Source organism: Papio anubis, chromosome 13 (genome assembly GCF_008728515.1).
Source record: "Papio anubis isolate 15944 chromosome 13, Panubis1.0, whole genome shotgun sequence".
Classification (NCBI taxonomy): Eukaryota; Metazoa; Chordata; class Mammalia; order Primates; family Cercopithecidae; genus Papio; species Papio anubis.
Window position 1 is genome coordinate 26,611,801 of NC_044988.1, and position 22,092 is coordinate 26,633,892.

Genomic DNA, 22,092 nt, shown 5'->3' on the forward strand with positions numbered 1-22,092 from the left:
TAAATATCCTGACTTTGATGCACATGGGGTGGGGCTCAAGAAACTGTATATAAAACCCAAACCCCAGGTGATTCCATTGAGAGTGGTCTATGGCCCACACTTCTCTGATGTTTTCAAAAATACCTTCCTTGGTTTCTGGGCCTCACGTGCATTCTCCTCACAAGCCACTGCATTGTTACCACAAGCCCTCTGTACCCTCTGCCGAATTTTGTCTTTGAAACACAGTTGACTTGAAAAGCATATTTACCATCAATCACTCCATTTCTCTCTTTCCCACAGCTGTACTTGGTTCCAAACATCTGTCAGACTTGAACATTCTTTCCTGAAAAGCAAGCTGTGCCATAAAAATACTCATTTTGACAGGACAGATTTATTGCTTAGTATTTTTATTTACATGGAGTTTTTAAGGGTATTCAGTTTACTTATTTCCTTGTTTCTTTTGCAAATCATTTTTTGACTAGCTCAAAATATACAACCAATCTAAAAAGAGAAAGAAAAAAAGAGGAAGAGGAAAGCAAAGGTATTTAGAAGTGAAATGGTGCTAGTTGGTGGCAAATGATGGTTCTTTCAGCTGTCGGAGATTCAGGGTCCTGGGGGCAGCATTGGAAACTCAGCATCTGCAGTGTCCTACCCCAGCTTCCTTTGACTTTACAGTTGGAATGAACAACCTTTAAAGAGTCCTAACCTCCCACTTGCCTTGATTGATTTTTACTTTTTTGAAGCCCTTGGATTCTTTCTCAAGTGAAACCTCAGGTAGAGATGCAACATGTAACACAGACAAGGTACAGGTTTACTCTGTCAAAGCTAGGATAGGAGGCCTAGACCATGGTTCTCAAACTTTATTCTGCATCAGAATCACCCAGAGGGCTTGTGAAAACAAACAGCTATACAGGAGGAATGAGTTCAGGAGATGCATTGTATATCATGGGGACTATGGTCAATAATAATATATTGTATACTTGAAAATTGCTGAGAGTAGATTTCAAGTTTTCTCACCATGATAAAATGAAAGTATGTGAGTTAATGCATATGTTAATTAGCTTGATCTAGCCATTCCACAGTGTATACACATATCAAAACATGCCATAAATACCATAAATACATACAATTTTTGTCAATTAGATATGTATGTTTTAAAATAAGAGGGAAAAAACTACAAAAAAAAAACTCACAATTGCTGGCTCCACCCCCAGATTTTCTAATTCAATAAATCTGGTTGAGGTCAGGTAATTTGCATTTCAAAGGAATACCTAAGCGATGCTATGCTTTTGGTCCAGAGACCATACTTTCAGAACTGTTTTCCTAGAGCCTCCTTCTCTCTGTCTGGCTCTCACCTACAAAGGCAGCTCTGAGGCAGCTGTGGAGCTCTTCCTCAAAATTCCAGGGGCTTCTTTGTGAAACCCCATGGAATACCCCGACCTACAGGTCAAGATCACATTCCTTTGCTTGGACTCAAGATCCACTGTATCCTGACTCCAGCTTTTCTCTAGAGCCAGCTCTCACTCAACAAACCTTCTATTCACCCTACAACCCAATGGAGCTGTCCTCCCCGCTGTTCTCCAAGCACTTCCTGCTGTCGCAGGCTTCTCTGCCTTACCATGTACAAATGCATTTCTTTACCTATTTAATTTCTAGTAAATTTTTCTCTGAAGTTTCACAACCTAGCCTCTCTCACAAAAAGATGTAGTAAGGGCTTTAAAATCCACAAATTTATCGGAGTGAGGTGCAAATAATAAAATGTACTGGTGTTTCATTCCTTTAGAAGAAGTAGATTCCAAATCAACCTGGCTGACAATAGGATCTACAGCTGCTAGGGATATAGTGGATTAATGCCTCATCTAGTGGTATTATTAATAATAAATAATGTTTGGGATGTTTTTAATCCCCAGATTCCTCATGCAATTCTCAGATGTTGATCATGGGCCACAGGATTTATGAAGACTATATAGAACAGTGAATACACGCTATAAAAGCTTAGTCAGAGAAACACTAAAAATGCATTAAAGTAGGATTTCAAGATTAACTCAAGTCTGCACTACTGTTGTCTAGAAAAGTCTCCATTCAGTTTCAATAACATCTTTTTGCACTATCCTAATTGTTGGACAACTCTCTTAGAGTCGATATACATACTTATTATGTTTTCTTGGGATATTCCATGCAAAGCAAATGTCCATCCATGAGCATAAACCTCTAAAAGTCTTAAGCAGTAAATAATCCATTCCTCTAAATCCATAGAACCATGATTCAGTGTCTTGGAGACAAACCTAAAATTTGGAGTTGTTTAACACTATCATCTCCTTGGTTTTTGCCATTTGATAGTAAATTTGAGACTTTGTTATCACTAATGCATTGATGACAAATACAGTTGACCCTTGAATGACATGAGGTTAGAGTTGCCAACCCCCCATGTGGTCAAAAATCCATGAATAACTTTTGACTTGCAAAAACTTAACTACTAATAGTTCGTCATTGGCCAAAAGCCTTACTAGTAACTTATCAATTAGCATATATTTTATATGTTACATGTATAATATATTTTTACAATAAAGTAAGCTAGAGAAAAGAAAATATTAAGAAAACCATAAGGAACAGAAAATATATTTACTATTCATTAAGTGGAAGAGATCATAAAGGTCTTCATCCTTGTTGTCTTCGTATTGAATAGGGCTGAGGAAGAGGAGAAAGAAGAGGAGGGGTTGGTCTTGCTCTCTCAAGGGTGGCAGAGGAAGAGAAAACAATTAGAGTGTAAGTGAACCCGCACAGTTCAAACCCCTGTTGTTCAAGGGTAAACTGTAGTTTAAATCTGAGTGTCAACTCCGATAAATTAGTAGAGGCTTCCTGGAATGATGTGCTAACATGATTCTGAGATCGCATCTCAGTGCAGAAGAAAGCATACTAAGATAGATTAACAGTGTCTGCTGAAGCAAAGATAGGAATTTGGAGTCAACATGCCATGAATTTATTTGTTATTTCATGAACTGAAATAAAGCCAAAATCTTATAGATACCCCCATAGCTATAAGACTACTAGGCAATCATCACGTAGTGCATTAAATCATGAAACCAACAGGAAAAATAAGACATCCAGCTGTCTGGAAAATAGAACAAAAGGTCCATTTTTTCATCGACTCTGTAAGGCACAACAGCGTTTAAGTTATCATCTATTATATGAGACTTTCCACACAGACATAATACACAGGAGGTGAAGAATGAGAAACCCTTTAGTGTGGCATGCTGCTTGGATCTGGACACTGAGAGACAAGCTAACTGAGCAATTGCCTATTAAAAATGCATGAGAAATTTTTTTTAAAAAAAACCAGAAATCTATCACAAATATGTAACAAAAATAGAGACACTTATATTGTCCCAGTGTTTCATAGAGTAGAATAAAAGGAATATTTTGATAAGTTACTTTGAAAGAGAATTTAAACTTATCCCTCCCCTTTTCCCACACCTCTGACCCTCTCTCCAGCAGCATGCTCAAAAATTTGAAATTAATATTTTTTAGTTTCTACATGCATCAGCCTGATCTAGGCACTTTATTTCATAAACTTCACAAGGTGGCTATAATTTTTATCCCATTTTATAAATGAGGAAATTGAGGACAGAAAGGTTAGGTAATTTGCTAAATATCTCAAAGCTAGAGAGTGGTCAGCCCAGACTGACGGGAGCTGGAGCTAGGCCCTTAGCAGCTATACCATGTTGTCCTCCAAGAAGGTGGGACCCAGTAACTTCAAAAAGGTTTATTTTGTTTGCCCCAGTATCTGAGGGCAAGTTTTTGAGTCTGTCTGAGTTTTTCCAGACAACAGAGGAGGTGGCACCCAGATTCCAACTTCTCTCCCTTCTCTCATATGCTGGGTAACTTCTCCTGTGAGTAAGTGTTGCACCAATGTGTAAGACCAGTCAATTGCAGGAGGCCAGTGTTGTAGTCTGCCTGGAGACCCCAAAAATTCAGTCCAGCTCTGATTCTGTCTTTTATATGGGTCCTAAAACAATAAAAAAAAAAAATCAACTTTTCCTCTTGCCTGGGGTATGGCAATATTCGCTGATGGGATTGCACTTGGAATGAACTCAGAGGGTGTGATTTCCTTCCAATGTTGGCAACAGAGAATCCACCTGACATGTGGCAGTCTCTGTATCCTTTGGCAACACTTCACTTCTACTCTTGCACACATTCATAACCGAAGGCAAAGGAAAGAAGAGACACGACAGAGATACAGCCAACATTGTTCAGGATATTCCATCTAAATGTCCTGCTTGTCCCTGCCTAAGATGGAAAGTTTGGCTGCCCTGCCTATCTCCGGAGCAGCACTGCCCAACGGAATTCTCTGATGATATGGCTGGGTGTGGTGGCTCATGCCTGTAATCCCAGCACTTCAGGATGCTGAGGCAGGTGGATCCCTTGAGCTCAGGAGTTCGAGACCAGCCGGGGCAACATGGCGAAACCCTGTCTCTATAAAAAATATGAAAAATTAGCCAGGTGTGGTGGCATCTCAGGAGGCCAAGTCCCAGCTACTCGGGAGGCTGAGGCGGGAGGATTGCTTGAACCCAGGAGGCTGATGCTGCAATGGGCTGTGATTGCACCCCTGTACTCCAGGCTGGGCAACAGAGCAAGGTCCTGTCTCAAAAAAAAAAAAAAACTGTGATGACAGAAATCTTCCATATCTGTGCTGTGGAATCAGAGTCCCTGAGTGCTTGACCTGTGACTGGTGTGACTAAGGAAATGAATTTTAAATTTCATTTCATTGTATTATAATTAAATTTAAATAGCCACATGTGAGTAACAGCTACCATATTGGATAACACAGCTCTAGTATTTCTGCAATTAGTTTCCACCAAACTGAGAAGCCTTGAATGTCTGAGAGATCTCAAATATTATTTAACATTTTCCCTATTTTTAATTATATTCTTCCCTCCAGTCAGCATTATGTATTCAGTCATTCAACAGATATTTTTTGAACACCTACTATGTTCCAGGCACTATTCTAGGCAATGGCAAAAATACATTAGTGAACCAAATAGACAAAAATCCCTGCCCTTGTGGAGCTTTTATTTTAGTAGGGTTAGATAGACAAAAGTAATAAGCATAATCCATAAACACATTGTATGATATTTTAGAAGATGTGTGCTATGGGGTATGAAAGCAGGGTAAGGGAGATCAAGATAAGGGGTGGCAGAAAAGCCTGTCTTCTGCACCTTGATTAGCACTGAAGGAAGGGGAAAAGAGAGTATATAAGTGATAGAATGCACAGTCCATGCATCCAAGGAGTTTACAGCCTGGTGAGGATTTTCTTAATCTGTCTAATGAAATTCCATGTATAAAATGCACAGCACAAAGCTTGTCTTATAGAAGGGACTAAGTACCTCTCTTACCACTCTCACCCCCACCACACCACCCACCTTCAGTTTCCTTTTCGGTGTGTATCTGTGCCTTCTGTTTTATCATAGCTGGCTCAGGAGTGTAAGGTGAGAACAAGGAAAGAAGAGGGGAGGGGAGGAGAGAAGGAAAAGGGAAGGAAGGAGCAAGGGAGGAAAGAAAAGGAAAGAAGGAAGGAAAAGAATGAAGAGAAAGAATAAAGAAAAAAATAAACATAAGAAGGGATCACTTTATGAGCAGCAGTACATAAAGTTTGTTGGCAAACAGACTGTATCATCATCCTGCCTGATTATGGACAGCTTCTCTAATATCCTTCTAACTACCTCATATTGCTGGATGAAAACTTCAGGAAAAGCCCAGGTGAAGAACTTCTCTAGAATAGATCCTAAAGCATAATCAGCAACTATTTCTGACAGGCCTTAGCTGATAGAGGCCATTTGTATCTGGAGTTGATCCTCATAAAAAGTTGGGAAAAGTAATCTCCTAACCAGCCCATGTTATCTATTGGTCATGTCTCTATGTGCCATTCAACCTTCTATAACTTTCTATCCAACTGGCGTTTTCTGGAAAACATCAACATCAATCAGTTACAGTTAACTCTTATTATAAGAGTTACTCTTAGGGCTTCCAATTGTTGAATAAAATGTTAATTTGCCATTTAAGCAATTAAAAAGAAACATTGGACATCTGATTAAGTGGGGATTAACTCAGTAGTGGATCCTTGAAATCACATTACTGAGTCTTCACACACATGAGATGCAGCATCTTAAGCAAAAAATAGAGAAAATCTCCACTTGCAGCCAATCATTTAAACAAATCACTAACTTTACATTAATACACTAAGTTGAACCTACATATTTAGGTTAGAATAAGTCACTATCAGAGATTTTTCCGTCCTGATTCCCTTGGCTTCTAAATCCAGCTCTGATGCTTACCAGCTATATCATCTTAAGCAAATCAGTTCACCTTCACAGACCTTGGATCCTTCATCCATAGAATGGTTGCTCTAAAACTGTATCATTCTTTTATCCTAAAAATCAAATCTCTCAGTAGAATTTTCTGATTTGTGCCTTCTCTACAACATACAGATGTCAAAAATATGAAAGTAGGAGGTTATAGCCGAGTATGAATTCTTATCCTAACACCTGTTTGACTTCAAGATGGCATAAAATTATCTAAGAGTAATGGTTTCAGGGCATCTTAGCAACACCAGTTTGCATGACTTTGATGAATATGATCCAAGAGCTAATGAGCTCTCTGCACTGATACCCCAGCTTAGTGGCTTTGAAATGTGGCCTTTCCACTCCTATTCACAGACCTACTTCATCTGAATTTCACAGAAATACTGAAATCTATCCCCCATAGGGATGGCCTCCTCCAGCTAATATGCATGCCTGTTACTTTGCTTCAGCTCTGAGCTAGGGATCATTGGGATTCCCTGTGGGTGCAAAAGCCCCTATTATTCTTAATAACAACAACTGCCAATTATTTAACACCTATGTGCCAGGAACAGTGCCACGTACTTTCCATACATGATCTCTTTTTTTCCCAAATACATTGACCTAAAAAGACATATACTACCCTTGTTTAACAGATGAGGAGACGATGGCTTAAAGAGATCAAATAACCTGTCTCAGGTCCCTCACTGGTAAATAAAGGAGCTGTATTACAGTCAAAGGCACCATACCATAGCATCTTAATTATGTCATTCTGTCTCCTATAGCAGATTGTGAAACTGGCCTCACCACTTCAATGTATGACATGGAACTAGTAGAAAAAATATAGATGTATGTTGTGTTGATTTTTGTATGATATAATTACTTTGTGTTGTCAAAACCACCAACATCTAAGTGAGTGAAATTACCTTCATATCATTGAAGCTCTTAATGTCTTCAAACAGCTATTGAGAACTTCTATGGGCAAGATATTGCCCTAAGCATTATAGGGGAGATGCAAGTGAATAAGAATCTGTTCCTGACAAGAGCTACAAAGCAATTCAAAGGAGGGATGAGGTAGTATCCAGAAATAGAACCAAATATATATATGTTTTTGAGTTGGGCAGCCAGTTCACTTCTTGAATTCCTGGCCTCAAGCAATCCTGCCACCCCAGCCTCCCAAAGTGCTAGAATTATAGGTATGAGCCACCACTGGCCCAATCATTTCTAAACACCCTTTGAGTTTAAACAACAACAGAAAGATAGAGACCAAGAATATTTCTTAGAGGTGAATCTGATTGAAAGGAAAAGGATCAAGAAAACCAAATTGCTGGACGGTAAAACCTTATGCTTTATCTCCCATTCTCCCAAATAGGCTTGAAGTACATCCCACCATGAGGACAAAGAGGCATGGGGACGACCACCTGGTCACCCACGTAAAGCAGGCAGCTACTCAGTCCCTTGGTCAATCCACAAAGATTCTTCTATAGCTAACATTGAACCAAGCACTCTTCTAGAACTTAAGGTACACACAGAATAAAGAAACAATCACTGCTTCAAAAAGTTCATCATCTACTGGAGTTAGACAATTTCCATGCAATATAATAATCATAGAAATATATATCAAGTGCTTTGAGAGCATCAAGGGAGCAATCATCAGAGACTTTCACATAGGAGATGAGGGTGATTCTCTTTTACATTTTCTTAAATTTTATTTTTAGTTGACAAATAACATGGGATACACTGTGATGTCTTGATATATGTTTACACTGTGGGATGATTAAATCAAGTGAATTAGCATGTCTTCACTAAAGCTTAATAGTCTTACAACTGAATCTTAATCATCTGTACTCCAAAGCTCAGAAGTATGCAATATACCCATGTAACAAACCTCCATGTGTACCCCCGATTCTGAAATAAAAGCTGAAAAAAGAAAAAGGAGGCGAAGTTTAAGCTGAGTTTTAAATGATGAGTTTTGAATAATGAGGTCAGGACTACAGAATAGTCCAAGTAGCAGATATAGCAAGCTGAAGATATGGTGGCATGCAAGAGTCTGGTGGGCTTGGGAGATTCAGTATTTACAGGATATGGGTGACAGAGTGGCAGGAGATGAGCCTAACTGTGAAGCAAGACCATAGACAAACCTTACATGCCTATGCAAGTTGAGACGTTATCTTGCTGGTGATGGAATGCTATTGCAGGGGTTTGAGAAGGGTGCAATAGAATCATGTCTGCTTTGTAGAACCATTTAATTAACACTGTGGGGAATGGACTAGAGGAAGATAGAGAAGAAACCAATTAGCAGTCTATTGGTACCATCTGAATAAGATATGATGAGGACACCAACGTATATAGAGAATGAGGAAAACTGGAAAAATATTTTAGGAAGTCAAATTTTGTGCTTTCCATGCATGATCTCTTTTTTTCCCAAATACATGGACCTAAGAAGACATACACTCCCTTATTCAACAGATAAGGAGATGAAGCCTTAAAGATCAAATAACCTGTCTCAGGTCCCTCACTAGTAAATAAAGCAATTCAAAGGGGGAATAAAGTAGTATCCAGAAACAGAACCAAATATATGTTTTTGAGTTGGGCAGTCAATTCACTTCTTGAACTCCTGGCCTCAAGCAATCCTGCTGCCTCAGGCTCCCAAAGCACTGGGATTATAGACGTGAGCCACCACACCTGGCCCAATCGTTTCCAAACATTCTCTGAATTTAAAGAAAAGAAAAAATAGTTTCTAGCAGAAATTGGCAACATCAACAGGTGCTGCTGTTGCTTTATCTCTCCAAACAGACCCCAAAGTGAAATTAAGATATCAAGAAAAAAAAAAACCTGGTTTTGGTGGTAACTTAACCTGGGCCTTAAGGGCTGGCCCAAGCATACACACATATTACTGAAGATGTCCCTTACATGCAGCATTTCACAGGCACAAAATGTGATGATAGTATCCATGGCGAAAAAGTCTCTGACCAGGCACCAGGGTCTAAAAGAAATACCTGGTACACACTAAATGCCAAATAAATGTAAATAGGCAGCTGGATCAAAAGGAGAAAATATTTGTAGGTTCTATGCACAAATCAGTAATAATATTTTGGAAATATTTATGAATAGTTGGAATATTACTTTGAAGGAAATAGTGGTTCTCATTATAATGATCTGTTAGAAGAGACAATTCAAAGTAAGGCAACTGAGGCTGTTTATCACCAAAATATGGAAAAGATCACTGTTGATGTCTCATCTGAACAGAGTCACTTGATGTCATTGCTTGTCTCCAAGATGATCACCATTAATATATTCCTTCAGTGTATATGTATGCTGTCATCAAGAGGTGAAGTCTATTCCTTCCGTCTTCTTGATTCTGGGCTACTTTTAGTGACTTGTTAGATTAATCAAGTACAAGGAAATGACATTCTAGGACTTCTGAGGGTAAGTCCCAACAAGTCTGTAGTTTCTGCCTGAGCCTCTCTGAATGCTCTCTCTTGAAACCCTCACTTTAAGAGAAGCCAGCTTCCATGTAAGAAGTCCATCTACCCTGCAACCAACAGGGAAAGAGCAATGCAAGCCAACCCTCAACTCTTTTAGGCAGACCAGGCCGGGTACCAGACTTGGAAGTAAGGAAGCCATCTTGGATATTCTAGCCCCAACAGATGCCACATGGAACAGAATTGAGGCCCCAGACATGTGGTCACAGTTGAGCTATTGTAGTCTTCATCAGCCATTCCAGTTGAGGCCCTAGGTATGCTGGAGAAAAATGAGCCATCCCCATTGTGCCTGCCTAAATTCTTGACCCACAAAATTATCAACACAACAAATAAATGTTGTTTTACATGAATAAATTTTGGGGTTAATACCCATCAATTACAGAATACTTGGCATACAACTTTTTGAGTTCCTTGAGGCTAGAACTGAGTATTATGTATATCTCTATATCTAACTTAGTGCCTGGCACACAGAAGGCATGAATATTGTTTGTTGAATGAATGAATGAATGAATGAACAAGCAGATGTCTGCATGGAGTGTTCGCAAGACTGCACTATAATCAAGCCTCCTAAATCTGCTAAGTATCTCCATTTCCCAAACATAGGAAAGAACTGGTGGTCTCTGACCTCTCTAAAGTGGGAAAGTTATTTCTCCAGCCTTACACCACTGGACTCACCAGATGTGCAGAGCACTGTTAACACCAGGAGAGAGCTCTGCATTGTACGTGGGGGCCCTGGCCCACTAGTTGTGCTACTTCATGAGAAGGAATATATCAGTGACTCTTTCCTAAAAAGCATCATAGGATTCTGTTTGAATAATGCATATGCTTGTGCAGGACTTGCTATGTGTCAGGCACTTTTCTAAGCCTTTTACAAAGCTAACTCATTTAATATTCACAAGCCTATGAGATAAGCACTATTATAGTTCCCATTTTACATATATGAAAAATAGAACATCAACACTAACTTACACAAGATCGCACAGCCAACAGGTAACAGCTTAAATCCAGACAGCCTAGCCCTGGTGGCCATAATGCTGTTATTAACAATGCTTCCTGCCTTTCTGGGAAGAATTATGGTGTTACTTGTAGACCAGAGTCATGACATTTGGGGAGGAAGTAGCAACTTTTACCAAAAAAAGCAGAAGGAGAAAAATATGCCATTCTCTGTGACCTCAGGCAAGACATGTAACTTTATGTGCCCTTAATATAACATTTAGTAATTTGCTTTGGCTTCTAGCAAATGATAAAATTTCACTTTTCTTTAGAGAATTAGATATTCTATGGGTGATTATGTCTTTTAAGTGCCAAATTGCGGTGTTACTAACAAGTTTTTTTATATAGCTAAAATTTTCTCATATTGTGACTGAATAAACTAATAGAAAATATCTATGGGGGTCACAGGAAGGGCTCTTCCTCGAAAGTCATTAACCTAAGATTAGCTCTTAGAATCCCATTGAATTCTAAATGCATTTTCTCATTTTTAAATCTTGGAACAAAACTCTAATATTGCAGGTAATTTGCAGGTAATTAAATTCATTCGGAGAAATATATTTGTATGTGTGGGTTGTATTGAGAGCATTTGAACAGAATACTAATAGCAAACTGCGGGGCGTTTTGTTGGTTACCCTGAGCACTGGCTGAATATTGGCCTATTTTAAACTACTCTGTGACTCATCTACAAAGCTCCAGATCATAAGTGCAGCATTTAAATGGGGACACAAATGCCATAGTGTAGAGATCTGCCTCACTTCAATGACTACACCTCCTATCACAAAATCCTCTAATTTGAGATGTACCAAAAACAACATGGGTAGATAAGAACCACAAATTAACAGTTTCCATAAATAAGATGACTTTGTCAAGGCTCAATTCTAAAATAAAAATTTCACATAATACTATGACCATATTTTGATGTCAAGAAATTTTCAGTCAATATTCTAGTGTCATAAAAAGAAATATAAAATAGACTCATCTCTAATTTTTCTGATGATTAAATATTACAGTAAAAATTTTTAAATCACTCCAATCTTACACAGAAAATATGGGAAGAACTAGAAAATAATAATTTCAAGGAAGCAGGCTTCCATATATCCTAAGGAATATGGTTACAAAACAAGAAAGGATCTTCAGAGAAGATAGAGTAAGCATTTGTACCCAAACAGAAGACATCTAGTTCAGCAGAGCAAATACTTATGAAAAATTAGAAGCAAATACTGGTTTTTTGGTTTTTGGTTTTTGTTTTCGTTTTTGTTTTTTGAGATGGAGTCTCATTTTATTGCTCAGGCTGGAGTGCAGTGATGCGTAATCTCAGTTCACTGCAACTTCTGCCTCCTAGGCTCAAGCGATCCCCACACCTCAGCCTCTGAGTAGCTCCGATTACAGGCACGTGCCACCATGCCTGGCTAATTTTGTATTTTTAGTAGAAGCGGGGTTTGGAAATGTTGGCCAGGCTGGTCTTGAACTCCTGACTTCAAGTGATCCACCAACCTCAGCCTCCCAAAGTGCCAGGATTACAGGCGTGAGCCACCAAGCCCAGCCTGCAAATATACTCTTCAAACTACTTAATGCATGTTGCAATTATCTTCATTTAGTGTTCCCCCTTATCATCCCTGATACAGATGATTAGGAAACTATGAAAGACTTGGAATAAAATCAGGAACAGCAACACCATGGGGCAAGGCTGAAGTCAATAGGCTCAACTCAGACAGTGAGACCATCAAGCATTATGACCTAGCACAAATCGTTTAACCTCTTTAGGGCATAGTTTTCTCTTCTGCAAAATGAAATTAATCCCACTTGCCTCATAGATTGTTGTGAGATTATCTCTGAAGCCCATTGTGTACGTTAAACCATGACGTGCTACGGACACATCAAATGTTTTGTGGGATCTTTTTTAAAACAATGTTATTAAACTCTTTTTGCCAAAGGCATGAGACCTAATATCTTTTCTTTGTTAAAAGGGGAGATCTACAAGTGTTGGGGAGCTGTTAAAGGCAGGAAAGCACTAAAAATGAGATTTTCTTCTTGTTGCAATCAGAAGGATGGAAAAAGAACTGAATCAGAAAAGGCAGTTATTTAATATTTAATTGCTGTAACTTGATGCTTTGAATAGATCAAAATATCTTTGTTCTACCTGTAACAGGTATCCCACACTTTGGAAAACACCCTAGAGAATCCTTCCACTTCTAGAATTCTACGGTTCTTTTCATTAAATGATCTAGCCAAAGCCATAACTTCAGCAACTGGGAAATTGGGCTCAAAGGATGAGATTCTTACTGTCTTTCAGCTCTCCTAACCACTGAAACCCACAATCAGCTAAATTGCACATCATTCCTCAATTTTTAGAAAGTGACAGATTGGATGCAAGTGTCAGACAGATCCCTCAAGCATATAATGAACTTGGGGAGCTGAGATTTCATTACAGATGGTTGGTAGTAGAAAACAAATTTTGAGTTGTTATCAAAATTAAACACCTGCAGATGAATGATTATATCTATCAAGTGGCTAATCAGGAGAATCCTTTCTGTTGTTAATCCTGTACAAAATCAATGGACGCTTGATACTGAAGAACTCTCTAGACTCATCCACTTGGGTTACCTGTCAGGTAGATACATGCCTAGATCTGAGTGTGCATGTCTTTACTTTTCAAGAAAATTAATTGGCAACATAAATGTGATCATGCCACCCTTCTGCTTAAATCTTTTAATGGCTTTTCATTGTCTGGGGGATAAAACCTAAAATCTCTATAACATCACCTTCAAAGTCCCCCATTGATCTTGTTCCTGCTCACCCCCTCTGCAGCCCTATTTTGTTCCACTCTTTAATTTGCTCTCTCAGCTCCAGCCATATTGACCTTTTATTTTTTCCAAACTGGGCCCGTTCATGCCATTTTGTCTGCTGTGAGTTCTCTTACCCAACCCTACCAGCCCCAACTATGCTGATACTCATTCATGTCTCAGATAAAACAGCACTTCCTCAGAAGAGTCTTCCCTGAATCCCTTAGATAAGATACGATACATTTGCCACAAGCTTCTCTACTTCTTTTCCACTGACAATCACGGTTGGATTGCTGGTTCACATCTTTCTACGCCACTGGTGCATAAGCTCATTGAAGGCTGGGAGTGCATATATAGCTCCTCTGATCCTGGCACATGCTGGTGTGTGGCACTAAGTAGACATTCACTATGCATTTGTTGAATGACTAAACAAATGAATAAATGAATGAATAAATGACTTCAATCTGGTCCACAGCTAAGACCACAGAGTCATTCAGTATAATTAAGATAATCTCAAGAGAAGATCTGGCATTATTTTTTTCAAACATCCTCTTTTTCGAAATAATAAATTTTTTTTAGACAGGTTCTGGCCCTGTCACCCAGGCTGGAGTACAGTGGTGTGATCTTGGCTCACTGCCTCCCTGGCTCAAGTGATCCTCCCACCTCAGCATCTCAAGTAGCTGGGACTACAGGCACGCACCACCATGCCCAACTAACTTTTTAATTTTTTGTAGAGACAAGGTCTCACTGTATTGCCCAGGCTGATCTCGAACTCCTGGGCTCAAGTGAGCTACCTGCCTCAGCCTCCCAAAGTCCTAGGATTACAGGTGGGGACCACAGCGCCCAGCCTTAATGTGTATATTCTTGATATAGAATATACACTCTGGAGGAGTGGGGGAAGGGGTGACCCAATCCTTCGTCCAGCTGAGTGACCTTCCAGGATTGTTGGTATAGTTCTGTCATGAGGAATGCCACCTTCCTCAAAGCAGGGCCGTCATAATATCCAACCTAGTGAGTTCAGATGAAACACACATAAACTGGAACACAGCAGGTCACTGATCGGAAGACATCCTCCAGCTCCCCATCTTGCCTTCTTTTAAGCAATAAAGTTTGTCTTGCTTTCATGTTGAAGGAAACTCCACAACTGCCTGCTCAAATAGCCACAGTGATGAAGAGAGGCAGTGGTGTGATCCACTAGGTGTAAATAGAGGCAGCATGGTGTGGTGGAAAGAGCCCTGGACAAATATTCAGGAGAACTAGGTTCTGATTCTGATGACTCTGTCACTTATTTGCTGCATGAATTTAAACACTGGGCTCTTTCTGGCTAAAATGTCCTGCCTGTGAAATAGAACAAACGCTTTGTCTGTAGGGTTCCTGTAATCAGCAACTGAGATCATGATTTATTTTACTATTTTATTTAGGAGTTGCTGATACGTTAATTATGAAAGCAATTTGTAATCTGTAAAATACTAAGCAAATTATGGTAATTTTGCCACTGGTCCTTGAAAGCGGCTTTGTCTTCCTGATTTTGAATAGTATCTGTTATTAATAAAGTGATTTTTCCTTCCTTGCCATTTAATAGCTAGTAGAGAAAGCCCTGTTCTCACCAGGGTAATGAGAAAGAAGTTAAAAATTAGTTGTGATTGATTCATATTCAAGACATAATTGAGCATTGATTGGATATGATGCCTCTTTCCTGTTTTCATTTATTCTTCTACAGCATAAAACTATCTTTTAATCAGGTAGCCAACATGATACTGTCTTACTATTCGCTGTAACAGAGCAAAAGCTTGACATGAATAATGAATACCTAAATCATAGGCCAGACAGGCTGCCACCTACATGAAATGATTTTTGGGAAAACATAACTCTTATTTCTGCTTATGGATGTTCAAAAACTTATTAATGAAATATTGTCTTTATTTCCACAATTAGAGATGATGCTGCAATTTAAATCTCCTGCAGTACTGTTAGGAGATTTATATAGTACTGTGAAGAACAGTACTATAGCAAATTCTTACCAACAAGATGCAGATGATTAATTGAAGGTATTTTTTGATAAGCAAACTTGAGGAAGAGGGTATTAGACACATGCCATATGAAAAACAGAAAAATAAAATTAAAATATCTAAATCAATCTTTCTACTTTACTCTGTTAGGTTCTCAGATGGTAAAATTGATTTATGTTTAAATGCCTTGCTTTTTAAATTATCACAGGTGAGATACCTTTTGTGAGAAACATACAGAAGCAACTCCTATCTAAAGTAAACCCTCATAATTCCCTCTTGAGCTCTGTATTTCTCAGAAATATGTGCTGAATAGGAGTTGGTTGACCTGCTTTTGACGTTGTTTTTATTTGCAGACTGATAAATGAATCTTTGAGGGACCAGCTGTTGGTGACTATACAGAAGACTTTCACATACACTCGAACCCAAGCTCAGCATCTGTTCATCATCCTTATGGAGTGCATGAAGAAGAAGGAATTGGTAGGTAATTCCTCATGGGTGGCCAGCTGTCTCCACATTTTCAGTCATTTTCTTGAATCACACAACGTTTTCTCAAATCATGCGACATTCTCTCTTTCTGGCCGAGCTTACAACTCCCCCCTCAGGCTCCATTGGCTCCAGTAGCTTCCTCTCCTGAGTAAAAAAGGCACTGCTTTTACTGCCTTGGAGTTAATAAGGTGTGTGCAGCAGAGTTTTAGCATCATTTCCTTTTGGAGCTCATCCAAATGCTCTGACTGCCTCGACTAAATGAGTTGAAGTGACAAAATTGGTCTCCTCCTGGAAAACGCTTCAGCTTGATCTTCTTAGGTTTGGGGTTTCATTTTGCTTATAAGTCGTGAACCACTGGTGTGCTTCGTGTCAAACAGCTTTAATGACAAAGGATCCAGGCTATTAGACTAGTCTGTACAGGTAGAAAATGGAGAAACATACTCAAGAAATCCTGGAGGAATCTATAGCTACTGAAGTGTTTCTAAAATCAGAGCAAAATGTCTTACAAATGTGGCATAATCAGTGACTCCATTAGGATGAACAAGACCATGTGATTTTGTTCTCTGCTTACTCAAACATTCAACAAGAACTTGCTATCTGCCAGGCAGGAAACAAGATCTTTATGTGTATAAAGTCATGTGACCTTTGCAACTGTCCTGATGAGAGACGTACAATTATTACCCTCATCTTACAGATGAGGAAACTCAGCTCATGTGATCAGTAAACGAGGAGCTAAGACTCAAAGTCAGTGATGTTTAACGTCTGTATGGAGTATTTTTATTCAGAAAGTGTCTCATTGAAGCCAATGCAGTGGATCACCCACTCTGGGTAGATGCCCCCAGACCTCAGTCAGAGAGACTATTCTCAAAGTTCAGTTAAACCCAACTGCTGAGAGAGATAGCAAAACATTTAGGAAAAAAAAAAAGGAATTGATCAGAGTGGGCAAGACTCATCTCCAGAAAGCATCCACACAGTCTTTGTGAGAAACCTTTCAGCAGCTTCCAGGTTTGGGATGAGATGAGTGAAGATGAGAAGAATAGGACAATACCTAGGTACACAGTCTGGCTGCCCCATGTATAGAAGCCAGCGAGCAGGTGGGGCACCCAGTCATGACTGCTGTCATTCCAGGAGAACTCTACTATGCATGAAGGTACCACCCCCGTGTGACATCCTCCCATCCAGATGTGGTTAGCTCATGGTGTTGCAGCTCACATACTTCCTCTGTCCAAAGAGACACTGAAGCCCTGAGCTTCTACATGCCACATTAGGGATTCTCTTCTGAGTACTGATGCTTTTCCATTGCTGAGGCTAATTCTAATTGAGAAACCTTACCAGGACTATACATTTCGGCAGTCCTGCAAATTTCCTAGAAAGGCAGCTAGGAGCAAAATTCTAGGAACCAGTGGGAGGTCATAAAACCAAATGAGGCTGAATGAACTTTTCTAGGTATTTCATGGGACCATTTTTGCAGAATTCTGCCTAAATTTCATGTTGTTTAATCATGGTCTCTGCTGAAAAAGTCAACTGCATTTTAATGCAAGTTATTTGTTGTAAGAAACGTGAGGTATTCCTAGCTCCAGAGGAAATGAGTTCTTTTTAAAAAATTTTGTTTTATAATTACACTTTAAGTTCTGGGATACTTGTGCGGAACGTGCAGGTTTGTTACGTAGGTATACGTGTGCCATGGTGTTTGCTGCACCCATCAACCCATCATCTACTTTAGATATTTCTCCTAATGCTATCCCTCCCCTAGCCCCCGACCCGCTGAGAGGCCCCGGTGTGTGAGTTACCCTCCCTGTGTCAATGTGTTCTCATTGTTCAACTCCCACTTATGAGTGAGAACATGTGGTGTTTTGTTTTCTGTTCTTGTGTTAGTTTGCTGAGAATGATGGTTTACAGCTTCATCCATGTCCCTGCAAAAGACATGAACTCATCCTTTTTTATGGCTGCATAGTATTCCATGATGTGTATGTGCCACATTTTCTTTATCCAGCCTATCATTGATGGGCATTTGGGTTGGTTCCAAGTCTTCACTATTGTAAACAGTGCTGCAATAAACATACATGTGCAAGTGTCTTTATAGTAGAATGATTTATAATCCTTTGGGTACATATCCAGTAATGGGATTGCTGGTTCAAATGGTATTTCTGGTTCTAGATCCTTGAGGAAACACTACACTGTCTTCCACAATAATTGAACTAATTTACGCTCCCACCAACAGTGTAAAAGCATTCCTATCTCCACATCCTCTCCAGCATCTGTTGTTTCCCGACTTTTTAACGATCGCCATTCTAACTGGCATGAGATGGTATCGCGTTGTAGTTTTGATTTACATTTCTCTAATGACCAGTGATGATGAACTTTGTTTTCATATGTCTGCTGGCTGCATAAATGTCTTCTTTTGAGAAATGTCTGTTAATATCCTTTGCCCACTTTTTGATGGGGTTGTTTTTTTCTTCTAAATGTGTTTAAGTTCTTCATAGATTCTAGATATTAGCCCTTTGTCACATGGATAGATACCAAAAACTGTCTCTCATTCTGTAAGTTGTCTGCTCATTCCGATGATAGTTTCTTTTGTTGTGCAGAAGCTCTTTAGCTTAATTAGATCCCATTTGTCAATTTTGGCTTTTGTTGCCATTGCTTTTGGTTTTTAGTCATGAAGTCTTTGCCCATGCCTATGTCCTGAATGGTATTGCCTAGGTTTTCTCCTAGGGTTTTTATGGTTTTAGGTTTTACATTGAAGTATTTAATCCATCTTGAGTTAATTTTTGTATAAGGTGTAAGGAAAGGGTCCAGTTTCACTTTTCTGCATATAGCTAGCCAGTTTTCCCAACACTATTTATTAAGTAGGGTATCCTTTCTCCATTGCTTGTTTTTGTCAGGTTTGTCAAAGATCAGATGGTTGTAGATGTGTGACATTATTTCTGAGGCCTCTGTTCTGTTCCAGTGCTGTGTATATCTGTTTTGGTACCAGTACTATACTGTTATGGTTACTGTAGCCTTGTACTATACTTTGAAGTCAGGTAGTGTGATGCGTCCAACTTTGTTCTTTCTGCTTAGGATTGCTTTGGCCATGCGGGCTCTTTTTTGGTTTCGTATGCAATTTAAAGTGGTTTTTCTTAATTCTGTGAAGAAAGTCAATGGTAGCTTGGTAACGATAGCATTAAATCTATAAATTACTTTGGGCAGTATGGCCATTTTCACAATATTGATCCTTTCTATCCATGAGCATGGAATGTTTTTCCATTTGTTTGTGTCCTCTCTTATTTCCTTGAGCAGTGGTTTGTAGTTCTCCTTGAACAGGTCCTTCACATCCCTTGTAAGTTGTATTCCTAGGTATTTTATTCCTTTGTAGCAATTGTGAATGGGAGTTCATTCATGATTTGGCTCTCTGTTTGTCTATTATTGGTGCATAGGAATCCTTGTGATTTTTTTCACATTGATTTTGTATCCTGAGACTTTGCTGAAGTTGCTTATCAGCTTAAGGAGATTTTGGGCTCAGACGATGGAGTTTTCTAAATACACAATCATGTCATCTGCAAACAGAGACGATTTGACTTCCTCTCTTCCTATTCGAATACCCTTTATTTCTTTCTCTTGCCTGATTTCCCTGGCCAGAATTTGCAATACTATGTTGAATAGGAGTGGTGAGACAGGGCATCCTTTTCTTGTGCTCGTTTTCAAAGGGAATGTTTCCAGCTTTTGCACATACAGTATAATGTGGGCTGTGGGTTTGTCATAAATAGCTCTTGTTATTTTGAGATACATTCCATCAATACCTAGTTTATTGAGAGTTTTTAGCACGAGGGGATGTTAAATTTTATTGAAGCCCTTTTCTGCATCTATTGAGATAATCATGTGGTTTTTGTCATTGGTTCTGTTTATGTGTTGGATTACATTTATCGATATGCATGTATTGAACCAGACTTCCATCCCAGGGATGAAGCTGACTTTATCATGGTGGATAAGCTTTTTGATATGCTGCTGGATTTGGTTTGCCATTATTTTATTGAGGATTTTCTCATCGATGTTCATCACGGATATTGGCCTGAAATTTTTTTTTTATTGTGTCTCTGCCAGGCTTTGGTATCAGGATGATGCTGGCCTCATAAAATGAGTTATGGAGGAGTCCCTCTTTTTCTATTGTTTGGAATAGTTTCAGAAGAAATGGTACCAGCTCCTCTTTGTACCTCTGCTAGAATTTGGCTGTGAATCCATTTGGCCCTGGGCTTTTTTTGGTTGGTAGGCTATTAATTACTGCCTCAATTTCAGAACTTGTTTTTGGTCTATTCAGGGATTCGACTTCTTCCTGGTTTAGTCTTGGGAGGGTGTATATGTCCAGGAATTTATCCATTTCTTCTAGATTTTCTAGTTTATTTGTGTAGAGGTGTTAATAGTATTCTCTGATGGTACTTTGTATTTCTGTGGGATCAGTGGTGATATCCCCTTTATCTTTTTTTATTGTGTCTATTTGATTCTTCTCTCTTTTCTTCTTTATTAGTCTGGTCAGCGGTCTATCTATTTTGTTGATCATTTCAGAAAACCAGCTCTTGGATTCATTTATTTTTTTGAAGGGTTTTTCATGTCTCTATCTCTTTCAGTTCTGCTCTGATCTTAGTTATTTCTTGTCTTCTGCTAGCTTTTGAATTTGTTTGCTCTTGCTTCTCTAGTTCTTTTCATTGTGACATTAGGGTGTCGATTTTAGATCTGTTCCACTTTCTCCTGTGGGCATTTAGTGTTACAAATTTACCTCTAAACACTGCTTTAGCTGTATCCCAGAGATTCTGGTACGTTGTGTCTTTGTTCTCATTGGTTTCAAATAACTTCTTTATTTCTGCCTTAATTTCATTATTTACACAGTAGTCATTCAGGAGCAGGTTGTTCAGTTTCCATGTAGTTGTGTGGTTTTGAGTGAGTTCTTTAATCCTGAGTTCTAATTTGATTGCACTGTGGTCTGAGAGATTGTTGATTTCCATTCTGTTGCATTTCCTGAGGAGTGTTTTATTTCCAATTATGTGGTCAGTTTTAGAATAAGTGTGATGCGGTGCTGAGAAGAATGTATGTCTATTAGGTCTGCTTGGTCTAGAGATGAGTTAAAGTCCTGAATATCCTTGTTAATTTTTTGTCTCATTGATCTGTCTAATATTGACAGTGGGGTGTGTTAAAATCTCCCACTATTATTGTGTGGGAGTCTAAGTCTTTTTGTAGGTCTCTAAGAACTTGTTTTATGAATCTGGATGCTGTATTGAGTGCATATATATTTAGGATAGTTAGCTCTTCTTGTTGCATTGATCCCTTTACCATTATGTAATGCCCCCCTTTTTTTTTTTTTTTTTTTTTTTTTTTTTTTTTTGGCTTTCCGTTTGCTCAGTAAATGTTTCTCCATCCCTTTATTTTGAGCCCATGTGTGTCTTTGCACGTGAGATAGGTCTCCTGAATACAGCATACCAAAGAGTCTCAAAGTTTGTGTCTTTTAATTAGGGCATTTAGCCTGTTTATATTTAAGGTTAATGTTGTTATGTATGAATTTGATCCTGTCATTATGATGCTAGCTGGTTATTTTGCCCATTAGTTGATGCAGTTTCTTCATAGTGTCAATGGTCTTTACAATTTGGTATGTTTTTGCAGTGGCTGGTATCAGTTTTTCCTTTCCATATTTAGTGCCTCCTTCAGGAGCTCTGGTAAGGTAGGTCTGCCAGTGACAAAATCTCTCAGCATTTGCTTGTCTGTAAAAGATTTTATTTCTTCTTCACTTGTGAAGCATAGTTTGGCTGGATATAAAATTCTGGGTTGAAAATTCTTTTCTTTAAGAATGTTGAATATTGGCCCCTGCTCTCTTCTGTCTTGTAGAGTTTCTGCAGAGAGATCTGCTGTTAGTCTGATGGGCTGCCCTGTGTGAGTAACCTGACCTTTCTCTCTGGCTGCCCTTAACATTTTTTGCTTCATTTCAACCTTGGTGAATCTGACAATTATGTGTCTTGGGGTTGCTCTTCTCAATGGGGTATATTTGTAGTGTTCCTTG

General features: G+C 39.0%; 1 protein-coding gene across 27 annotated transcripts in view; it reads left to right on the forward strand.

The window, feature by feature from the left end:
* The window catches only part of TRPM3 (transient receptor potential cation channel subfamily M member 3), a 929,658-nt gene that overhangs the window by 705,039 nt on the left and 202,527 nt on the right, over positions 1-22,092 (forward strand). For all 27 annotated transcript variants that reach the window (XM_021927842.2, XM_021927844.2, XM_021927846.2 and 24 more), the window contains one exon: positions 15,938-16,061. In XM_021927842.2, coding sequence (XP_021783534.1) covers positions 15,938-16,061 — 124 coding nt within the window. The remainder of the gene's footprint in view (positions 1-15,937; positions 16,062-22,092) is intronic.